At 40.9% G+C, this 23,356-nt stretch overlaps 2 protein-coding genes across 7 annotated transcripts; both read left to right on the top strand.

Moving 5' to 3' along the window:
* Window positions 718-3,812, top strand: LOC8083096. Of its 2 annotated transcripts, none has more exons than XM_002448705.2 (6): window positions 718-1,132; window positions 1,402-1,509; window positions 2,319-2,420; window positions 2,518-2,611; window positions 3,130-3,298; window positions 3,414-3,812. In XM_002448705.2, exons 3-6 carry the CDS (start codon window positions 2,334-2,336, stop codon window positions 3,478-3,480), a joined length of 417 nt encoding a protein of 138 aa, XP_002448750.1. In that variant the 5' UTR covers window positions 718-1,132; window positions 1,402-1,509; window positions 2,319-2,333; the 3' UTR covers window positions 3,481-3,812. The 2 variants fall into 2 exon arrangements, with proteins under 2 accessions (XP_002448750.1, XP_021318304.1); XM_021462629.1 differs by having other exon boundaries at window positions 849-1,132; window positions 2,306-2,420.
* LOC8082595 lies at window positions 6,285-12,694 on the top strand. 5 transcript variants are annotated; one of them, XM_021463904.1, is made up of 9 exons: window positions 6,285-8,470; window positions 8,548-9,520; window positions 9,631-9,843; window positions 9,916-10,011; window positions 10,232-10,360; window positions 10,457-10,548; window positions 11,183-11,942; window positions 12,059-12,259; window positions 12,379-12,694. In XM_021463904.1, exons 6-9 carry the CDS (start codon window positions 10,477-10,479, stop codon window positions 12,501-12,503), a joined length of 1,158 nt encoding a protein of 385 aa, XP_021319579.1. In that variant the 5' UTR covers window positions 6,285-8,470; window positions 8,548-9,520; window positions 9,631-9,843; window positions 9,916-10,011; window positions 10,232-10,360; window positions 10,457-10,476; the 3' UTR covers window positions 12,504-12,694. The 5 variants fall into 5 exon arrangements, with proteins under 5 accessions (XP_021319579.1, XP_021319580.1, XP_021319581.1 ...); XM_021463905.1 differs by having other exon boundaries at window positions 6,285-9,520; window positions 9,639-9,843; XM_021463906.1 differs by having other exon boundaries at window positions 6,285-9,520; window positions 9,932-10,011.

The following is a 23,356-nucleotide window of genomic DNA, read 5'->3' as shown; positions in this document are numbered from 1 at the left end:
CGGAATGGCGAGTGCTGAGGCGCCGCGATTTGCCGAATCCGTCAATGGTTCAACACTTATAATAAATCAACGAACAGTACATAAGTTATCAGCCAAACGAAACGAATAGAGGGCATTGTTTGGATTAGATTCTAAAATACAGATTTTGGATAAACAAAATAGGTCTTGTTTAGATACACCCAAAAACACAAAACTTTACAAGATTTTCTATCACATCGAATCTTACGGCATATGCATGGAACATTAAATATAGATAAAAATAATAAAAACTAATTACACAGTTTGTCTGTAAATCGCGAGACGAATCTTTTAAGCCTAGTTACTCCATAATTGGACAATGTTTGTCAAATAAAAACGAAAGTGCTACAGTGTCAAAATCTAAAAAGTTTTTGGATCTAAACAAGCCCATAATCTCTAAAATCTTAGGATGTTTAGAAGAGATTTTAGAATTCTGAGATTTTTTTTATCCAGACTCCGTTGCTGCTGCTACTTGCGGCCGGGATGCCAACAACGTCTGGTCGTCCGGCAGGTAGCCAACGTCTGGCAGCACACGGGCTGACGGCCAGGCACAGCCGCACAGGCCAGCCCAACACCGGCCACGCTCTTCGCTGCCGCTCGCTCACTGACACCGCCTCGGTTGCCGCGCCCGTGCTGGGCGGCTGGCCCCCACCCGCAGGCTGCGCCATGACCTGGCTGCACCGTGCCCATCGCCTGACCAAGCCCCTGCTGCGGTTGGCTCTGGCGCTCTGCCTCCTCCCCACAGGGCTCTGGTCCATGGACCTGGTCTTCGCGGCGCGGCCGTGGGGCCGGCAACGCCTCGTGAGCCAAACCAAACCAAACCGTCTCTTCCTCCTTCCGCGGTTACCCCTCTCCTCCCTTCCACCACTTCCCAACTCCCTCCCTCCCTCCTCCCGTCCGTTGCTCCTGCCCGCGCCTCCACCAGTCCGTCGATAAAGCTGCGGCATTGGGACGGCGGGAGGTACAAGGAGCTTTCCGCTCATTGCTTCCCCATCTCGTGTAGGCTCTCCACTCCGCACTCCCACGCCTGATACCATTCCGCCGCCGCCGCCGCCTCTGAACCCACGGTGCGGCGGAGATCCAGCCGGGCCTGGATCGGCCTACTCCGACACTGGTAAGGAAGCCACTACCTGCTCCAATGGATTGTTCATTCTGCTCTGCGCAATCCTGCTCTCAAGCGAAATCTTTGTTTCTGCCATGGATGATGGATTCTTCAGTCCATTCAGTTTTCTATTTTTTTTTATAAAAAAAATTTACAGTCCATTCAGGTTTGGTTGTTCTTTAAAACCGCCACCCTGTTCACTTTGTTTTCCATTCTTTTTTCGTATTTCTCTCCGGTCAATTAAAAGGTCCGTTGGTTAACTTCTGTTCCTACTTCTTCAGCTTTGTGAAGATAAACAAGACTGCTTGCTGTCTGCTGGGAAGTGGACTAAGCTCACGGCTGATATCATCTGCCTTGAAGGAACCAGTGGGAGAAAAGGGAGTGGACAGGTACCTTTAAGATCTGACCCCCATTTCTTGTCTCCGCTTTTTAAAATTCTCATCTCACTGGTTGGTTGCAACGGCCCAAGAAATGACTATACAAAAAGGATAAGAACAAACTTGTGCAGCTTTTGTTTTAGCATACCATACCTGCAGTTTAGCTTGAGAGCATGTGTGATGTCTCCAGTACATAGTGTTCTGTTCATCTTTTTTAAATTCTGCCATGGACTTGTCATATTTTGCTCGTTACATTGGTAAATGGGATCACATTAATAAACGGTTGCAAAGCTGCAGATTTTGTTCTTATCCTACCACGTAGCTGCTGCATGTTGTGAAGGATATGACCACGCCGGGTCCATCCATTGATTTCTTGGTTCTTTTTTCGGTTGTAAAGTGGGCGCATTGCTTGCTTCATTATTTTCTGTTTGGTAAACTTATCATGAAGGGTGTGGCCTACATTGGTGAATCTCTGTTATGCTTATCGGTTGGACGGCCATTTTGGCACCGGCGCCACTTTTCTAGAAAAAGTAGGCCCTAATAAACGCTAACTAATTTGATTTATTGTCTACCTAATAGATGAAATCGCTACGAGAAATCATGATGCCCATTGTACCACTGATCTGTTACCTTGATTAAATTTATGCTGCTGCGCAATTGTGCTTTCCAATCAACGCTTGTTATTGGGAATAACTGTCCTTATAGCGGTGGGTCAAGCACATTAGTGCGATCTTCGGTTTATTGCACCATTAGATGATGCAACTACACACCCTGATAGGGTATTTGGTACTTATCATGAATTGGTCAGATTTTTGTCGCAGGGCCCAATCAGAAGCATGGACAAAACTGCCAATGTGGTATTGGATATTGAAGGTCTGCCTCAACCACCTGATAAATGCTGCTCCGGAAGTCCAAAAATGATTGTATGTCCTTTTACTCAAAAATTTGAACAGCCAATAGTTCTGAGTCAGAACTATTGGCTTTCTGAGTTTCTTAAGCCCACATTCTCTTTACCTGCAGAGGGCCTTATCACGCAAGGGTTCAAATAGGATGGAAAGGAGGGGCAGTGATGAGCTGGAGCAAGAGGATTTGGCGAAAAAACTTATCATCAAAGGTAACAGGATGTTACCATCTCTTACTTTTACTGTTTGGGCTTTCTTGATAATTACGGAAATGGCTCATTCCATTTAATCATGCATCGGCTAATCATGTGTGCCTTTAGATCCACTACCCCGTGTCTGTTTGGATTATTATTAGTTTTTTTAAAAAAAAATCTTTGTTATGTTCCCACTTATGTTGGCCAGTTTGTTACTGTACTCAGCATCCTCCTGATTGCCTTATTGGCAGCAAATCGTTTCCTATATAAGATTGACTCTATTTTTGTCTATAAGATTGCTATATTGTTGGACTGTACTTATTTCCTCTGGCCTTTGAATTGATAACTAATAAATTCTTTGTACAGCTTTACGTTAACCTAGCATAATGCTGTCTTGGTCCTCATAGGCTAAAATAAATTGTGCTTCTATCTTATGGGTGCAGATTTGTTCTCTTGCTTTTCTACTGTACAGCAGACAGTACTTAACAGCCATAACTACCGGTATTTATGCTTTTGTTGAATGTGATTCTCTACAGTTGTGCCGTCTCAACTGGAGCAGCCCCTGGGCCAGATCAAGGCTCTGGTTGCTCCACATTGTACTCCCTGCACACCTGTTCTTATTGATTCTGGGGAAGGAAGGAGCAAAAGGTTCAGCCGATTCACGTCTATCAACCCTCGGAAAATCCTCCTCTTATTCGCAACGCTGTAAGTAGATAATTCTTCTCTTCTCCCTGCACACCTGTAAGAAGGTTCAGCCTTCTTGGTGAACTCACGCTATGCTCCTCTGATGTCTGATCGACGCTTCTTCCGCCATAAGCAGGTCGAGTGTGGGGACGACAATACTGATCTACTTCACACTGGCAATCAACAGCAAAGCGGAGGCGTAGTCGTTTGCAGACACCACCACCATTTGCTTCGGCGGCAGCAGCAGTACATTCCGAGCTTGAGTTTTTCTCGATTTGTTTGTGGGGGGAAGAAGAGGACCAGATCAGATGCAGCCAGTTTCAGGTGTCTCCGTGTCTGTATCCGTGACTGAGTGAGAGACACTGCTAACTGCTTGAGGGGGTGCTCGCGCGTTGTACTTGTAATTTGTATTGCCTTCAGTTCACCCCCCTCACCTCCCAAATTCCCGTCTTCCTTGCGTGTATGTATATTGGTTTGGTTGCTGTGACTTTTTTTGAGTCTATGGAGATAGAGGAGCCATTGGTGTTTGGTGTGCTGTCCTGCCGCGTGGTGCAGTGAGCTGGGGTCACTGGCTCAGTGATCTCTGCCGGTTGGTCGCTGATCCAGAGACTCCTTTCTTTTGCTGCGTCGTGCCCCAGGCCCCAGCTGTAAAAAAAGTTGATAGCCGAATAATTGGGGAAGTTCCCTGTGGAGACCTGCTCCAAACCGGGTGCCTGTGCTGTGCATGCCCGACGCCGCAGACGCCGGCGTCATGTGTGAGCTTCTGGATCCGAGTCTGCGTTAACCTTCGCCCTGAGCTCAAGGCGACGGGTCCAGGCAAAAAAGAGCTGATCCATGTAAGCTAAACTGTTGTTTGAACCCAGGGACCCAGGAGCTGTTTGCATTTGGATTAAAAAGCCCAATCTTCCAGGGAACTGTTTCGATCTGATGGTACAGTTACCAGCATCGGTGAACAGCGTGGTATCAGGATCGATACAGTGTTGACAGGTCCCTTCTTCTGGTTATTGTGCTCGACAAATTGGTATCATGGATCAAACCGAAGTGCACATCTGAAGGTTTGATATGTGAAGCTATTGATCAATCAACTGATCTTGCCTCGGTTCTCTGCTTCTCTTCTCCGAGGATAAGCAGCCTGTTTGCATTTCTTCAGCTGCTTGACAGGAGTCAGGGATGAAATGAAGTAGGATTCTTTCGGTCTTTCCTGTGGAAGAAAACTGCATTTGCACAATCATGTTTGTCGGATTACATAGTCTATAAAAGCACAATTTCTTTGTGAATGTTGTGGACTTCACCATCTTTCTTTAGGATAAAATAAATCGTGAGTTTCCTAACGCAGGGCAGCCTGAGTTCTCAAGCAAAGCAAAGCCACAGAGGAATATTTCACATTCTGCGGCATGATTCTGTACGGTGTACAGATATGTATGTATGAACACTTCAAGTAATCTGCAGAACTACACTGTACATGGTAATACCAGTTCAGTACTGGCAGATTTTTAATCGATGTACAGACCTGTAGTGACAGAGTCATGCCAACTAAATATGAAGTTAGTAATCACAGCTCTTCACAATTCACATACAAATCGTTAGTCACTTATTTTGGGACGAGGGAACAGTTATTCAAGATCTCTGGACCTCCTTGTTTAAAAAAAATGTCTAGACATCCATATTCAAATACCTTTCCCACCTCAACTTATGATAAATCTGTTGATGATACCCCTCATTTAAGGAAGTTTTGTTAGGTCTGTAGCGAACTATTTATCATAATAGCATTTGGTGAATATGATGTGCTTTCTTATCATTAGTTATAGTTATCATCATAGCTCATCACAACCACAACATTATGCACATGAGTATATGATTTAGGTCACACATATGTCTTCATGATCATCTAGGTTCTAGGCAGAATACATGATCCAAACATAAAAATTGAATGTACCAAGTGGTTGTCTGTCTATATATTGGTGTATTGTTAGGTACTTTATTTTCCCTTTTTAGAATGGACACGGTTCTTCTAAAATATTAGCATGAACCTAAAGTATCTTTAACTAATTTTGGTATTCTCATGCCCAACCTTGCTCATCTGAGCCAATTCATGATGATTACACCCATGATTTAGAGTAAGACTTCAACGAGACGTCACATTCCTAACTAACAGAAAAAATACGGCTTATAAAACAAGTGAATGGAGCTTTAGTTAATCTTGGGAGATCCGTTAGCTAAGACTTTCATAGGTGTTTATAGTGGCAATGTGTGCTACGTGCCTTCATATATGTGAGTAGGTGTCTATGTCTACACAGTAACTAAAAAAAGAAACTCACAATAACATTAACGTGTATTCATATACAGTATGTGAGTACCTTCTTGATTTTCCTTTCGATAGCAACGCAACAGTCGCATGTGTCTGCTTTCCTGACGTGTGGTTGGCATTGATAGTGATATGTGCGTAGAAACAGCTACGTAGCTGCAAGCTGCAACGGGATGCAGTGCAGAGGCTTGTCCAAGTGCAACAACGGCAGCGAGGCTGGGGGCTCACCGGGTCAGTGATGTCTGCTGGCTGCTGCCGATCCAGCGATCCTCTCTCCCTAGCTGTAAAAGCTGAGCACCGAATAATTGTGCTGCGCGGAGTGGCCTCGCAACTCTGAATGCACGGTGCGCCCGTCTCACGTCCAGATCGGCCGAATTCATTGCGGTCGCTGCAAGCCCTGCAAGCAAGCAACGGTCGCCGGCTCACCGCCTGCTCCCCTCCCCCCACCCCACTCACGCCGCCACAGCGTGCAGAGCTGCAGCAGCCTGCACCGGCAGCAGGCTCCGTCGTGGAAGAAGAAAGGAAAGCTATGGTATGGTATGGGCCTGATCGGACGGTAAGTCGCCGCATCTGGGCCTCTTCCTCTTGAGCCCATTACTAAGCAACCAACGGCCTCAGCCGCGAGCTAGGCAGGCCCAGCCCACAGCCCAATCAGAAACCCATCAACCCTAGCGGCGCAGGCGGCGCGAGGCGCAGTCACGCGCAACGGCAGGCCGGGCGGGGGGCACGGGGCGCCCGCCCGCCTCGTCGCCTCGTCGGCGAGTCCCGGCCGCTTCCGCCGCAAGAAACGGAAGGTGGCCTTGCCCAAGCAGCAAGTTTTTCCCCTCCCTTCCTCTAGGCTCTAGCAGCAGCAGTCCCTATCCGAAATCTAGAGCACACCTCCAACGCCGCTCCCGTTCCCTCCTCCCTCGCACATCCGCCTCCACACCTCACCGGGGTCTTGCCGCTCAGGTCCCCGCGGCCGTAGAAGCAGTGGGGGCGTGAGAGAGGGAGCTACCGCGCGTTTGGTTTGGTTTTCCTTTGGTGCAACCCTCGTGACCTCCTCCCGCTTCTGCCTCGCACCGCCGCTCGCAATGGGCCTTTCTCTCTTAAGTGATCCCTCCTGTTTCTCCCATTTGTCTTGATGTTGTCTTCTTTCACTTTTAGAAATGTATTTTGCTTGGTGGCGCTGCGTATGCAATCGATGTAGATTTTTCGATCGAAGTCGATCCAAGTAAGGTTCTTAGAAGGATATCTTGCTCTGCAAGTTCTCTTTCCATTAGCGGTCCTGGATGTTGTACATTCCCGATTTTGTCTGAACAGTTTTTTCTCCATATATTCAGACTTGTCGATGGAGGGTTTTGTGTTTGTGCATTCCTGTTTTGTGTTGAGCTTTGTGCTTTTGGTGCTATTTTTCTGATTGGAATGGCATATTATGTTCACTGTGGAGTGTTAACTGTTAACACTCAAATATCGTTTGCCGATTTGTGGGAATAAGCTTACTTCGCTAGGATCAGATATTTGGCCATCTGTGTTCACTAGATTATGCTGTTTAAGGTGGCTTTTGCTCGAGAATTTCATGTGAGTTGTTTATACAAAGATGAGTGTACACACAAGTATTTCTGTGTTTCAATGCTGCATGTGTTGTGCTCAGTGTCAGCTTAATTTTTGAAAGATGTTGTATTCATTTCTTTGTAAGCTTGCTCGGCAGCACTGCTCTCAGACCTGCAGTTGCGCCTTATTACTGTAGCATGAACTATTTCTAGTTCATGAACTGTCTGCAAAATTTGATTTTGGTCAGTGATTCTACTTGTTGAGTGGATAGCACTTGTTGCAGTACCGTCAGAGTGAACTAAGTCGGGTCAGTTGGATGGTCGGTACTGTAAGCCTTCCGAAAATAGAATTTCGTGGGCCGCAAGCTGTTGAATAAGAAGTTATTGCATGGCTTGTTACTTAAATTGATGTCGTGCGGATTTAAAACATGAACCTCTATAGCGGCCCTATAACGAACTTTAATTTCTATATAACTTGTTGCCTTGCTGCACCAGAGAGGCTGAGTCAAGAATATCCTGTAGTAGTAGTTACAGAGGAGGATTTCTTGGTTTCCAAGAAACGTGCTTGATTGTTGATCCTATTATACATCATTAGTAGAGGTGTACTTTCCTTTAAATTTGCATGCAGCTTGTTTGTATAGAATGGTATTTTTTTAGGGTATGCATTATATCTTGCAATGAATGCGTAACGTACGGTCAGATTTGTTTTCTTCTAATCTAGAATGACGTGTACTATGTCGCTTATGCATATCGTTTATGTTACTTCCCATTTAAGTCGCGTGTTCCTCGTGATAAGTTGACAGTACAGGTGGTAGCGCCTTCAGTGCAGACCAGTTCTGTTTTTTTCCCGAGGATGATTGTTGTTTGGTCATTTTGTATGTTTAACAGAAAATGATTTCTTGGTCCGTAAGTAGTTGTATGAATATGGATGTTGATACTTATACTTAAGAAATTGATTTCTTGATTTGTTAGTTATTCTTCATGAGACTCTTGTGCAAGAAATCGCTTACATTGGCATGCCATGTATAAGATTTTATTTAGAAAGTTTTTGACTGCCATGGCTTAATATGGCATAAATGGATCGAATCAAGGTAATTTTATATACATCTGCACTAAAAGCATTTGGTGATCTTTTTGTTGTACTCGTGTGCTGACATATGCCAAAAGATGAGTCATTATTAGGAGAAATAATTAACCAGAATTTTTATTTGTGTGTGTGTGTGGGGGGGGGGGGGGGGTTAGGCAGCATATTTATTAATTCTTAAATTGATAGCTGCCAACCTAGCTTGAACCTGGGTGCTCGCAGGTCTTGTTGGTATTCCCTCTGTTGAGACAGCCTGGGGGCGTCTTCTCATGGTCTGAGATTCACTTTTCATTTTTCAATTCTTGAACTATGTTTTCTCTATGAGACATTCATTCGGTACCTTTTACAGGGTTGTTCTCTACCTCTGAGAGTTTAAACTGAAGGGAGATCTGTAAATCCTGTATCATATTAGGGTTTCTTTTCTTTTCTTTCTCCATTTGTTCTGGTGGGAATCAAGCCTCCAATGGCATCATCGCGAGAACCCAACTCTCTGTGCTTGAAGCGCAAACTTGTCGAATATTACCTATCAGAAGAGTGCAAATCTCCTCGAATCAAAGCTAAGAATAGGCCCTCATGTGATTCATCTGCTAAGCACTGCAACTGTAGCTGCAAGACCTAACCTTGCCGATGATTGTGACAATTTCTTGACGAGCGGAGTCCCTAGTCGTATCATGTATTACAGACAAGGTTCTTGGCACAATTTTCCTGAGAAAATAATGAAGTCCTTCATTGAAGAATTCGTAGCAATGATCTGTTGCATGGGTTGATGATACTGGAAAGTATTTTTCTCCTTCTCTGTTCCTTGATGAGGAAATTCATGATATGGCCAAAGGGGAATGTGCTAATGTTCAGCACACTGTACAGGGAATAATGTTGGATAAGGATACAAATGCTCCACCTGAAGTGGTGAAGCAAGTTGTCCTTGATTCTAGCTCTTCAGTTCCTCAGAGAATTTCCAATGCAGACATATTGCGCAAGAAGATCACAGCCATGGAAAGAGGCAGCAAAGACTTTTGATTTGTCTAGGACCTTTTCCTCTCTGGAATGGGTCCATTTGCAACACCAAACAATATACTCTGTGTCTACTGTCATTCTCGGAATGATATAACTTCACAGTGCAGACTTGAAGCTTTTGAAAGACAAATTAGGTCCACCAAAGAAAAACATGGTGATGCAAATGTTAGATATGGATGGCTAGGATCCAGGAAGAATGACATTGTCAGGATTCTAATTAACGGTTTCGATCCCACTGGAGAACATGTTGAGAAGTCAGATTTGAGTGCTGGTGTTTATCTTTCATCAATAGACCGAGCATTTACGAGGTACCCTTTCTTAATTCAGTTGTTGTGACTATTCTGTTTTACAAACATGTTTATTATATTAACATCACTTTTTTTTACCAATGTCGATCTTTGTGATGTTGACGAAAAAGGAGTGCAGTATATGTTACTGTTCCGAGTGATATTGGGTAACCTGGAAGCTGTGGAGCCTGGATCGCATGAGTTTTTTCCAACCAGCGAAATATATGATTCTGGTGTTGATAGTTGCTTATACCCAAAGTGTTATGTGATGTGGCCATCACATCTAAGCACTCACATGCATTTAGAATATCTTGTTGGTTTCAAGCTTGCCCCAGAAGCTCGAAGTAAGATTATTATTGACTATTAAGATACTTATCATGTCATACAGAGATAGGTGGAGTGAATTTTCTTTCTAGTTTCACTTATTTTCAGATTACTTGCTTGGCTTGAAAGGCTTATGGTTTTGCCCACCATCAAAGGAAGTTGCAGTGGATATTTCTACTCTTCAACCTGTGAGGCCACCTGAATCTTGTTAACTTCATCATTGACATGTTGGTTTCCCGCTAGATGCATGTCTTGTAATAAGACAACAGAAGCTTTGTCTTGTATTAGTTTCAGCTTTGCTGCCCAATGATTTCCTTCCCATTCTCTGCTTTCAGTGTCAAATAGTTTTAGATTTGGTTTATAATATTCCATTTATCCAGCTGAGTGAACTGACTGGTATGTACATAGGTAATGTGGGAAGCAAGTGAAGGACCAAGTACCCCATGGATATCTTTCAAAGTCCTGTTCAGATTAATTCAAGATAAAATATCCTTCATAGCAAGGGAACTGCTCTTCCATCATGACAAAGAGCTAAAGGTACTATCTATTCAACAAGTTGTATTATGTCCATTAGTGTTAATTATGATTGTTATGTTGGGCACTGGAATATTTATTTTTCTGTTTAACAAGAAGGAAAAATAACTCGTGAAGAAATGGTGAAGAAGAAGATGATGATAGTTGGAAAGAAAATACTTGTGGAACCTCTGAAGAAACTTCATTACTCTGTGAGTCTCTTGCAGCATGCATGTTCCTTGTTTCAGTGACATTTGAATCTTACAGGCTCATGTTAGGAAATTGCAAGCTTATATAGGAATGATGCATTGACGTATGATGCTTGCAAATTCACCATAAGTAGTGTCGTAGTGGTTGCTATATTCACCTCTCAGGCTCTCACAGCTTGGATTGCTGAGTGCACGTGCAGTATAAAAAAACGTTTAAACTCTCGTTTGCAATGATTTGACATAATAGAAAGCTGTCTTTTCCAGCTTTTAAAGACAAACACCTTTTATCTTTCCAGAAGAAAGGGCACAGTTCTTTCAATGAAATTCTATTATTTCTTGAATTGCATGGATGTAGATATGTCATTTGGCAAATTTGGTTGGCATCACCTTAGAATGATGACTTAAATCAAACTGAGGCTGTTATGTGCTTACTGTCTACTACCTACTTTTGACTTTTCTGTTGTTTTTCTGTTTGTTATTAGTAGAAAATCCAAATTATCAAGCAGCTGCATATTTCTTTGCTGATTCTCAGATGTCTGATTAAATTTTCTAGGCCTGGATGTGTGCTATTGTGCTACCTTTCTTTGTTGGCATGTCTATGTTCTTAGCATAACCTCTTTATGGTCTTATATCACAGCCATCATTATGGTACAAATCTTCTGTTAAAGCTATTTCTAGTGATCTTGTAAGGACTGAAGCAGAGCAGGTATCCTTGGATACAACAGGCAGGAGTTGTAACCATGGTGATTCATGTGCACAAAATGCAACCACTGAACACTCAGTAGGTCCTCTTAGCACCAAAGTATGCGGTGCTCTTCCTACTGACATGGTTCCCAAAGGCTCTGACTATCCAGCACCAACTGGTGTACCAGAAACGTCTAGTTCTGCTGGTGCCAAATGCCTGGGTTCTCAAGGCATGGAGGGTGAAGGTAGAGATTCTCCTATGCAGAACATGTCACTGGGAAACTCTGTAGCTCAACCTGCGAGATACCAAGATCCTAATGTAACAAGAATGCCACCTATAATTTGTGATGACCCTTTGAGGATTTCTCCCGGAATATCTGGATTTCCTGGTGTGAAAGTTTGCAATTCTGCTCCAACAATCATAGGGCCTCCTGCTTGTGCTTCTCTAGCTCCAACTAATGCTTCAAAGACCCATGAGATTTTGGTTCCAGGTTCAACTCCTAGTCCTAAGGGCCGTGAGTCTATTGTGCCAATCTTGGTACTTGGAAATTCAGAAAGTGCAGGCATCAAGCGTCTCAATTCTACACCAAGGATGACACCTGAAGGCCAGGAGTTTCTTTCGCGGGGCATTGCATCGCAGAGCCCTGTTCTTCATCCAGTGAAAAGACCTGGTGCTTCATCATCGGCTGCCAGGCCTCCAATCTACCCACCAGGCAAGTATATTTGCACCATCAACTTGGCTCAAGCCTACACATCATGTGTGGCAGCGCAAAGCTGGTTGTAACAGCCTAGGAAATGTTGATTACCAAGGCTTGCCATTCCTTTGCAGGACGTGGAAAATCACCATATGTGAGCACAGGGGTCCGTGATTCTCTATCGCTGAGCATCACACCAAAACGGCGTTATCCTCCAGTGCCTACAGCAGAGCCAAAGCAACAAGGATCTCCTGCAGCTGATTCAACGCCAACGAGCAATCGCCCACCTCAAGCCATGGATGCGGCCACTAAGGTTCACAATGCTCCTACACCAAGTACGGCGCTCTCAGCAACTCACTCTGGAATCTGTTGTAGTGCTGCACATCAAGTACTTTGCGTTTGCTCAATCTCACTTCTCTTGCTCTTGACTCTTGCTTTGCTTTGGACGTTGCAGTAACCAGGGAGAGAAAAGGCCAGGCTGTTGCACAGAATAAGCTGCCTAGGACAGGCCTTGATGGTTGCAGCCATGTCGAAACTCTCATCGCCCTATCAACTCCGCGAGAGAAGGGCGAGCGTTAGAGTATGCATCCCTAGTCTAGTCGTGTACATGTACGTGCTCCCATGTTGGAGTCTGGTGTAACCTGGGTATATATAGTTTGTCTCCGTAGACGAGAACACCCCATCGACTCTTGTGAACATATAAATCTTTTTCTTTTCGGCTAGTAAACTGCTAGCGATAATTTATTTCCTATGTATAGTAGGTGACTATATACTCTGTTGTGCCGTGGTTGTGCTTGTCATGGCCCATGGGCCTTGGGCGTCTCGTTGGCGAGCCGTGTTCTTTACGGCTGGGCTGGTTTAGGATGCGATTTGATTGCTGGGCGCCACTCGCTTCGATTCTCTACTCTCGGTTTCTTTTTCACTTAGGCCCTGTTTAGTTCTCCACCCAAAAAAATTTTCATCCATCCCATCAAATCTTTGGACACATGCATAGAACATTAAATGTAGATAAAAAAATAAACTAATTACACAGTTTGGTTGAAAAATCACGAGACAAATTTTTTAAGTCTAGTTAGTCCATGATTAGTCTTAAATGCTATAGTAACCCACATGTGCTAATGACAGATTAATTATGCTTAATAGATTTGTCTTGTTGTTTTTAGACGAGCTATGTAATTTGTTTTTTTATTAGTTTCTAAAAACCCCTTCCGACATCCTTCCGATACATCCGATGTGACACCCAAAAATTTTTCATCTCCAATCTAAACAGGGCCTTACTATTATCTCAACAAAAAAAAAAGTTCGATATCACCCTGCTAATGAATGTGTTTAGCCCAAACTCAAGTGGCTTCTGGCATGGAAACAAAAGAGTAGAAGACCTAGGCTACAAAGGGCATGGATGATGCCTGGATGGGATGGGATGTTGAGCCCTTATCCTCTCATGCTGCTGGCCACCTGGGACTATGATTACTTGACAACACGTCTACACAACAAAGGCACTTGAGATGTCCCTCCAGCATAGTTCACGGTCACGGATGCTGTCAAAGCCATCATCAGGCAACTCTAGGCACTTTCCATTCCATTATTTTACCAGATTAACTGTAGCCAAGCATGCGCCATTAGCCTCCATGGCTCCATCATCCACCACACAACCCCTGCTTCCGTTAACCTCCCGGGCCAGCTCTGAATCACCAACCACGCATGCTAGTGGCCGGCGCCGCCGCCGTGTCGTGTCACGTCGCCTCCTCACCGTTGAAATTGCGCATTCTTTACCAAAAAGAAAACAACAACAATAATAACAGGGGAACAAGTTCTGTGGGGTTAGTTAGTTGGACGGCAACAAAAGGGACGTGAAAGGCGCGAGAAGAACCACTCTTTTCCACGGTTCCACCGCAATTTTGCATCGGTTTCTGTGGTCTCATCGAGCATCTGCATCTCGTCGCATGCACTGCAGGTTGTTCTTTCTTCTTGTTTGTTCCGGTCCTCCCTGTGACTTGCGAGGGACATCTATCGGACATGACGTGCATATATGCAAAAATCTGATCGTATCATGAGAAAAACGTCGTATATTCTGTAAAGAACACAGTGGAGAAATGTGCAGGAATCTGATCGCTACTAGATGCTTTGTGTCCACAGCATCAAAAGTTAGATCCATATATGTCCTCACTTATTCATTCGAAAATAAAAGTCTCTGCGCAATTCTAGATTTCAACCAAGTCACTTTTTCTTAAATTTGACTCATAAGTTTTAAAAAACAATAAGACGTTTGCACTTTTTAGGTGTACATTACTTTTATGATGTATATCTAAGTCATAGCAAAATCTATGTACTTATAATTTGGAATGAAGGGAGTAATAATTATTTGGATTACGAGTGTTTTTATGAATTTAGTTAATATAAATTAAAAATTGTTCCATTTTTCTGAAAAATAATAAAAACTGCACTGTTCTGTGTTCTGAGACAGACGGACGCTGTAGTAGCCAAGGCAGCGTGTTTTTTGCACCTTCGACAACGATCATATCAGACAAGCTATATATGCACCGTCAGCAGTCTACTCTCTAGTCGAACATCGAATAACGAATATAGCATCTATCATCGATCTGGAAATTCATCGGCCACTGCTACAGCGCATGTTTGTAGCTGGTGTTAACTAGATCGAAGACGAAGGTGCAACATATCAAGATTTATTCGTATAGTACTTGACTGATAGTGGCGCTGCATGGTGATGCTTTAATTTGGGCATACTAATCCACTGTAGGTGTGCAGGGATCAAGCCCGCACTACTAGCTCAAAACATTCTTTGTAGGAAGTAGAGCAATGAACAAAAGCAAAACCACTTGAGCCCTAGTTGTCAAGTTGCAGCTTGCAGGCATGGCTGCATGCTGTGGCTGTGCGGGTGGAATATATATATGGCACCAGTTATGCTTCAGTAACAGAAGTACCCACAAACCCCATTAGATGATGCCAAGATATAAGATGTTTTTATTTTGCTCTAAGTTAATGTTTTTTAACTTTAACCATTTCATATAAAAAACACTAAGATCTACAGCATTAAGTTTGGTGTTGTCGTGGCGGTAACCTCTCTCGAGTACCTGCTTCCAGGAGGTGAGGTGCTCATCACGCAGTGTATGGGCTATACCAAGAGTTTATCAGTGTCATCCACATCGGAGCTCAAGGCCTTTGACAAGATTTTCGACGACAACCTGACTGCATCGAACGTCGAAGCACTAGACATGCTCTTCTCGGACGGTGGAAAGGGCTCGTCTAGGCAGGCACTGTTGTGTCGGTGTTGCGTCAACTTCCTTTGTCGCTCGATATAAGAGTGTTGCTTGTATATTTAAACTCTTCTAATTAATACAATGATATGAAATCTTTCGCGTATTCGAGAAAAAAACATCTACAACATAGAATTAGCTTTAAATCTACATGTACCATGGAATGCGTATGTATCGACAAAGCATTTAGGTCATGTTTAAATCCCAGTCAAGAGTTTAGTTACGTTGGTTAAAGTTAAGAGCTAAACTTTGAATCATTTTTAGTTCACTTTTATGGTCTAATAAACTAATGCTCTTTTTTAAAGTTGGTTAAACTTGAAACACCTGTTGAGCCAAAGGAGCTAAAAGAGTGTAAAGTTTGAGTATAGCGCCACTAGGCTTTAGACCATAGGATCTAAATAGGCCCTTAGATGTTAATATTTTATAAATTTATCTAAATTAAAAAAAGATTGTTTTTTAATAAACATCCTAATAAGCTTTGAAAAGTGACGAGGAAGCCAAATCCCTAATATATAATTATGAAAATTTTAGTCAACCATATCTTTATATGTTCGCCGGTCTAAAGATTAATAAACGATGATCTTCTCGTTCAGATCTAGTTTTCTATTATTTTTAGCTTATTTTCTGTTTATGACACGAGGACTCGTCCAATTGGGTTCTTAATTTATTTTACCTTTCCTTGTTTTTCCTTCCTTCGTTTTCTTTTTTTCTCACACACTCTGAGAGTTTTTTTTTGTTTTTTCTTTTTCAAGTACCTCTGTTCTTCTTTCAATTTTTCTCATATAATAAATATCAAAACAAATAATAAATTCTACAAATAGACTTGAATAAGAATCCTAATCTAAATAGACTCTTGCCATACGAGGTTTCTTGTCTTAACTAGCCTAAATAAGAATCCTATTCAAAATAGAAATAGAAAAAGGATATCTACATATATACCTCTATATACATGACGATCTCGTCATAATCAGGCTTGATAGAATCCTAGCCAAGGACGCCATGTACATGCTACTTGGTGCTCTCGTTCATGTGAACCGTGTATGATCAAATTAGCATTATTAGCAATTAAACAACTCTGCTTTGTTTTCCTTGGGCATCCACAAAGCTGCTTGCAATTGAACTTCATCATCGAGTACCAAACAGACTCGATTGTGCATAGCCTCGTCAGCATCCACAGCCCTACATCCCAAATGTATGGATACATCGGCATTGATTCTGAGTCATATTAGGAAGGACATAGATGTGTTGGAGGCAGATTCAATTGATTGGTTTGGAGTAGGAGACATGAGGACAATAGCCATACCAGCATGTCCTCGTGGCATACGTGTCTGGATGTTACTATATCTTTTCACCCGTTGAAATGCATGGACATTTTTGCTAGTTAAGAAAAAGGGCAACGAGGGAAAAGGTGGCTTGATATTCGATTAATTTATTGCTCATATATAATAAGGTGTTATTATGGGCTTATTATGGCCGGGTAGGGCAGGTCAAATCCGTGGAGCCCCGGCCCAGCGATTTCTCGTGCTCAAGTGGATTAGCGCTCGCCAAAGCAGGCCGACTTTTGCAGAAAGGTGAAAGCATGACCGCTAACTGCCTGGCCACGCTTAACTACAGTAGTGAAGTAGCTAGGCAAACGGCAATGAGTTTCCTCATCGACCTATATATGAGCTATGATCTCTATCGCTTGGTATCCATCTCTTTCATTTCTTTATCTTTTTATCAAATTCGATACGAACCGACAAATCGTATTTTAGATTCCGTCCGCACCCAAATAATGGGGCTGATGTGCAGCATGTGTATTTCCCTTTTTCCTTTTCCTACGACTAGCAAATGTGTGTTGTAGTAGAACGTATATATACCTTATTCTACAGTTACATGAACAGCTTATAGATAGCTCGAAGATTTATTATGTAGTAGCCGTGTCATTTATTTCAACATGTACTGGAATCAAATTCCATCATATTTATTGGACATATAAATTCATGTGGTTCTAACTTGTATGAGCAAAGAATGTGAGTCTGAGTCACATATGAAATAAGGATGAGCCTGAGGGTGTTGCGAGAAATAAAAAAAATGGACAGAAGAATCACTATATATGCTCTTTAATATTAAGTATAGTTATATAGACATAGATATTGCCTCCGTCCTAAAATAAATGCACTTTTACATTTGATTCAAGAGATCAAGCATACTAGTTAAATTACTTGTATACCCTTACTAAAGTCTAAAGGTGTCCCAACTTGCAACAATTGCACTTTCTGAATTGAGAAAGCTAATAAAGTTAACCAGGCTATAGCTAGATGTACACAGTACACTTATTTTTGAAACATTTTTGAATGCTAGAAGCAGGGAGTATATATAGATATAAATGAATAGATAGATAAATAACGAAGACACTTTGATAAAAAAAAAAGTACTCAGAGGCAAAATAAAAAGTAAGACATAAAAAATTTGCAGCGAAAACTAAACCTTTGTTGGGGGAAAAAGCACTACGCCAAAGTATTTTCGCCACCACAACACAAACCCTGATTTTGTAGAAAAAGAAAAAAAAAACACCCGAACGAGGAAGGTCAAAGATGAGTTTGATTTGCACTCTCTGTTCTGTGTACGTGCAATAGGCACTTAGCTCTGTATCATGACCAATATTACTATAATGAAGCTGGTGGATGCAAATTATAGATCACACAGGCACCTAATACCTTTTAGTTTTTGCCAATTTTCCTTGAATTTTGCAGCTTTGGTTTGGTGGTGGCGACAGTGACCCGACCACGCCGTTTGTCCGAAAGGGCTGGTCGTCAGATTCCAAATCCGGCCACCGCTGGTGTGGCTGGTCGCTGGTAAGAGTGAGAGGTCGTCCACGTGCGTCTGCAACTCTGCATGCATGTGTTGACCCTTGACCTTGAGATTGCAACTTCTCCATGCACGCATGTTCCTTCAGCTGTGTTCAGACTCCAGACAGCACTCCCTATTGCTTCAGCCAGCACTCCGTCTGGCTTTGTTTAGTTTCGATATTTTTTTTACTTGGTACTATAACACTTTTGTTTTTATTTGATAATTATTGTCCAGTTATAATTTAACTAGTTTCAAAAAATTTATCTTACAATTTACAGACAAATTGTATAATTACTTTTTATTTTCGTCTATATTTAATGTTTTATGTATGTGCCGCAAGATTTAATTTAATGAAGAATCTTAAAATTTTTTTGGTTTTAGGATGAACTAAATAAGACCTAATTTTAAATACAGGTGTTCTAAATGTTCTATCTAGTTCTCCCGTAGTATATGGCTAGTTGGTCAAGTTGACCCATCAGTAGGATCGATGTTGCTAGGGCCTTGTTTAGTTTTTAAAAAATTTTACAAAAAATTCAGATCTCTAGTCATATCAAATCTCATAGCGTATGCATAAAATATTAAATATAGATTTGTCTATAATTTGAGAGACGAATCTTTTGAACCTAGTTAGTGCATATTAGACAATATTTATCAAATACAAACGAAAATGCTACAATGTCCATTTTTCAAAAGAAATTAGAACTAAACAAGGCCTAGATCTGTCACGAAAAATAATTTTATAATATATTTATATAATAAGTAACTTTTACTGCTTCAATCAAATGATACATTTTTATAAAAGAAATTACAGTTAAATGACATATTGGACATCGTGTTGATGTCCTGCGTGACACAGAAGAAATTATTTTTACTCGTTTCTTGCAAAGAAGTGAGACGCACTTCCTCTCTCCCTAGTTTCAGACCGTTAGGATAAACTTTTGACCACCGATTGTGACACCAAAAATTGTGTTGTTAGGTTTGCATTGAAATTTACTTGACTGTGGTTGTAATTTTGTATCAAAATAAACAGAAGTAATCATTGGTCAAATTCTTATCGTATACTATATACTTTTCATGAAACTGGGACCTTTCTTTATTTACCTTATCGTATACTAAATCACTTTGTTTCTGAACTTGTTCGTACAAAAAAGGTGCGCGTGAATATTTTTGGAGCGTGTATTGGATAGCAGGAAACAAGAATAAGATGTATGAACTGAATCTTGTTTTGGTTTGACAATGGGTGGACCTGTACCTAACAAGTGAATTAATTAATCAACCAACTTCATCAGTTAATCCGGATTAGTAAGTAGTAGTATTGTAACTGATCCATGGCTTATTTTATTTCTGTATAAGTATATACGTCGTTCTCTAGTTGAGTAACAAAAAGCAACAAAACTTCACACACTCAGAGGTGCACATGCACTCGCTTGTGCATGTATGCTAGGCATAGGGATCCATATCATGCACTCAGAGCATGGACATTACCGGGCATAGTTTAGTGGTGGTAATCATAGCTTAATAAGAGGCCTTACACACCATACACTAGTTAAGACAGCTTAGAATCGCACTCAAAATCATACTGTCCATCATGTTCGATCGTTTGAAATGCTGGCTGGTGCTCGTTTGGCACAAAAGAGATAATAGACTTTGATCGCCCCTAGTATTATAGATATTTGTGTTGCATTATACTACATCCAAAGGGTTCCTGCACATCCACACAAACTCAAAGCTGACTTCAACGCGGCAGAGCCAATAAAATCCAAGTTGGTTTGGTGGTCATGTCGACTGCCACTAGCACGGTTTTAGGCCTTGCATCAAGTTGCTTCCTTTGATTTTCTTATGTTCATACTTCACAGTACCCACATAACACACCACCACCACCACACTGACACAGCTTCATATATAAACTTCTTCACAACTACACCAACATTCCAAATTACATGTCGCTTTAGTTTTGTTCAAGTAATTTTAAAAATATAGCTTTGATCAAACTTATAGAAAAATATATTCATGTATGCAATACCAAATAGGTACAATAATATCAACAAATATTTTATGGTGGACTTAATGAAAATAATTTGGTGTCATGGACATCGGTGCATCTTTCCATTAATTTGGTCTGGATTTCAGAAGTTTGATGACTTAGGACAAGTTAAAGTGACAAATAATTTGCTGCAGGAATGTTTTTTTTTCAACATTTTTACCACCAGTTTGTATTATGACCCGACAGTGAAATCACCAACAATTTTAATAAAATTGATAGTGAAAATGCCATTGGCCCAAGGATGTGAAAATGAGAAGGCTTGGGGCCCATGATTGCACAACCAATAGATTTTGTCCACTTACACGCATCATACGGCCTAGCTAGAACCCTAAAGCGCAACCAAACCATGGCCATTGATCTAAGACGGATGGATAGGAATGACAAGAGAAAACAACAACTAACGAGACTGAGTAATAGTATAGAGTACTAGATCAAGGATTAATGTTAAGTCAATGGATAATTATTTGTTAAACAGTTCAAAAAAAGTCACATTTTGGATCAATGTTGCAATCCGCCTCAGGCCTTGTTTAGTTCCCAAATTTTTTCAAGATTCTCCGTCACATCGAATTTTGCGGCACATGCATGAAGCATTAAATATAGACGAAAACAAAAACTAATTACGCAGTTTACTTGTAAATCGCGAGACGAATCTTTTGATCCTAGTTAGTCTATGATTGGATAATATTTGCCACAAACAAACGAAAGTGCTACAGTAGCGAAATCCAAAATTTTTCTCAAACTAAACAAGGCCTCAACTTGCTTTTGTTTCCTAGTGACCAAGATTGATTTATTTGAATACCCTACCATAGTAGCAACACAGACTTTAAAACTTTAAAAGCTATTGATACTCAATGTCCAAACCAACAAGAATTGCAAAAATGGAGCATAGCGTTTTCTTTTGTGATGGTGGTGTGTGTGTTGGGGGGTTGATAAAGGGTAGCGTCGGACGATTAGAGCATCTCTAAGAGACTATGTAAAATTATATTTTAAACTACAAGATTTAGCTATTGTGTAAAATAAAAAACTTACTTAAAACATAGAGTTCCACAACAGTCTTTGTATAGAATAGCCAGTGAGGACGACATGCTATATATGACAAACGAAAGTTTAGGAATAACAAACTTGCTATTCTAGCAAATCAGATAGCACATCTGTTGGACTTTAATTTTTGCTTTGAAAATATAAAAATAGCCTAGATAACATAGATAGCATATCTATTGGAGTTGGCTGTAGGTACATCCGGCCGTGACCCCACACGGAGTATAAAATAGTGTGTGACGCAACCGAGCTCCAACGGCAAGTGACCAGAGTTCGAGACCTTTGACTTGGCAGAGTCAACTTGCAACGAAACCCAACTACCACCCTCTGACTCCGCACGAACTGCGACGGGATCGATTCGATCGCCTCGTCGTTATATTCTAGAGAAAGGCGAAGGAACATGCTTGGCATGGAAGCAAGGCTCCTAGATTTGCGTCGCCACCACATGTCCCTTTCTGCCCAAATCAAGCAATAAGCATGTATATGCCTTCCTCTGTTATCCTAGGCCTTGTTTACTTTCCAAAAAATTTTACAAAATTTTCAGATACCCCGTCACATCGAATCTTTAGATGCATCATGGAGTATTAAATATAGATGAAAATAAAAACTAATTGCACTGTTTGGTCGAAATTGACGAGACGAATCTTTTGAGCCTAGTTAGTCTATAATTGGACAATTTTTGTCAAATACAAACGAAAATGCTACAGTGTCGATTTTGCAAAAAAATTTAGAACTAAACAAGGCCCTAGAACAAAATAAACATGTACTATGCATATACATTGATGCATTTGCGTCCACATCGTCTCGGACCTTACATTCGGGCTTCTAGAGCGTTTACTTAGAACCTTTTTTTTGTTTGGTATGTACTCACCCTGTTTTATTATTATAATGGTTTTGTTAGCTTTATTTAGTTTTGACTATGTATACAGGAAAATATAGTGGCATGTACAAGTTCAAAATAATGCACTGTAAAAAATATATTTTATAGAGATTTTAATGAGACTGATTTCATGTTGTTGAAGTTTTTATAGACTTATAACCAAATTAAAGTTTAATAAATTTCACTTAGCACAAAATCAAATTAATATATGCCTAGATTAGACTTTGGATGTCATTGGATTCGCGTCATTTCAGGTATGTTGAAGTATATTACAGTAAGACTTGAATTAAATTCTATCCTAGTCAACTCCAACACATATACGCGTTATTTATTTGGCTAATAAGTTATGACAGGAAATACTGTTGGCTAATTTATTGTGAGAAAAAAACATTATTGAATGACATAAAATACTATTGGTTGATTTGTTACAAGAGAAAAATATTACTGAATAACTGATAAATTTAGCTGATAAGCTCAAGCGAATGAGACGATAAATTGAGGTGAATATAACAAAATAGCAAATGTCTCCATGTTTTCTTTTCCCGTCTCCACGAGCCCTCTCGATCTGTTCTGGCTGCAGCATGGGTGCACGTACAGTACCACAGTAGCTTTCAGTACGCGTTACGTTACTCTCCAACGTACTGGCAGAGAGCAGAGCACCGAGATGGGTGCGGGCGACCTTATTTAGAAGTTTACAAGATTATTTATCACGTTGAATCATTGATATATATATGAAATATTAAATATAAATAAAAAGTAACTAATTATATAATTTGTTTGTAATTGACGTAACAAATATTTTAATTCTAATTAATATATGATTAGATAATATATCAAATAAAAATAAAAATATTATATTGTCAATTTTAAAAACCTTTTTTGTATTTAAACAAGGCCTACGCTAGCTTTGGATGCGTCGTCGTCTCCGTCCGTCTCCTGTACTAGGCTGTACTGCCTGCCATAGCATGTACGTCCGCTTGCGAGACAGGCACGGCACGGTGCGGCATTTCAGCCGTTTCGCCCATTGCTGCCGCTGCCTCGCCACAGCCCACAGCACACTAGGATTTCGCACGGTAGGACTTTGCGTAGCTAGCTACTATGGCCTTGTTTTAAGTTTAAACAAACTATGGTCTTGTTTCAATTTTTTTTTACAAAATGAGCACTATAGTACTTTTGTTTATATTTGATAAATATTGTCTGATTATAACTATACTTAGAAGATTTGTCTCGTAAATTACAGATAAATTGTTCAATTAGTTATTTTTTATCTTTGTTTAGTTCAAAAAAATTGCAAAAAAATTTAGATTCCCCGTCACATCGAATCTTGCAGCAAATGTATGGAACATTAAATATAGATAAAAAT

Source organism: Sorghum bicolor, chromosome 6 (assembly GCF_000003195.3).
Source record: "Sorghum bicolor cultivar BTx623 chromosome 6, Sorghum_bicolor_NCBIv3, whole genome shotgun sequence".
NCBI classification, from domain to species: domain Eukaryota; kingdom Viridiplantae; phylum Streptophyta; class Magnoliopsida; order Poales; family Poaceae; genus Sorghum; species Sorghum bicolor.
The sequence above is the reverse complement of the archived record's forward strand: the minus strand, read 5'-3'. Positions and strand labels throughout refer to the sequence as shown.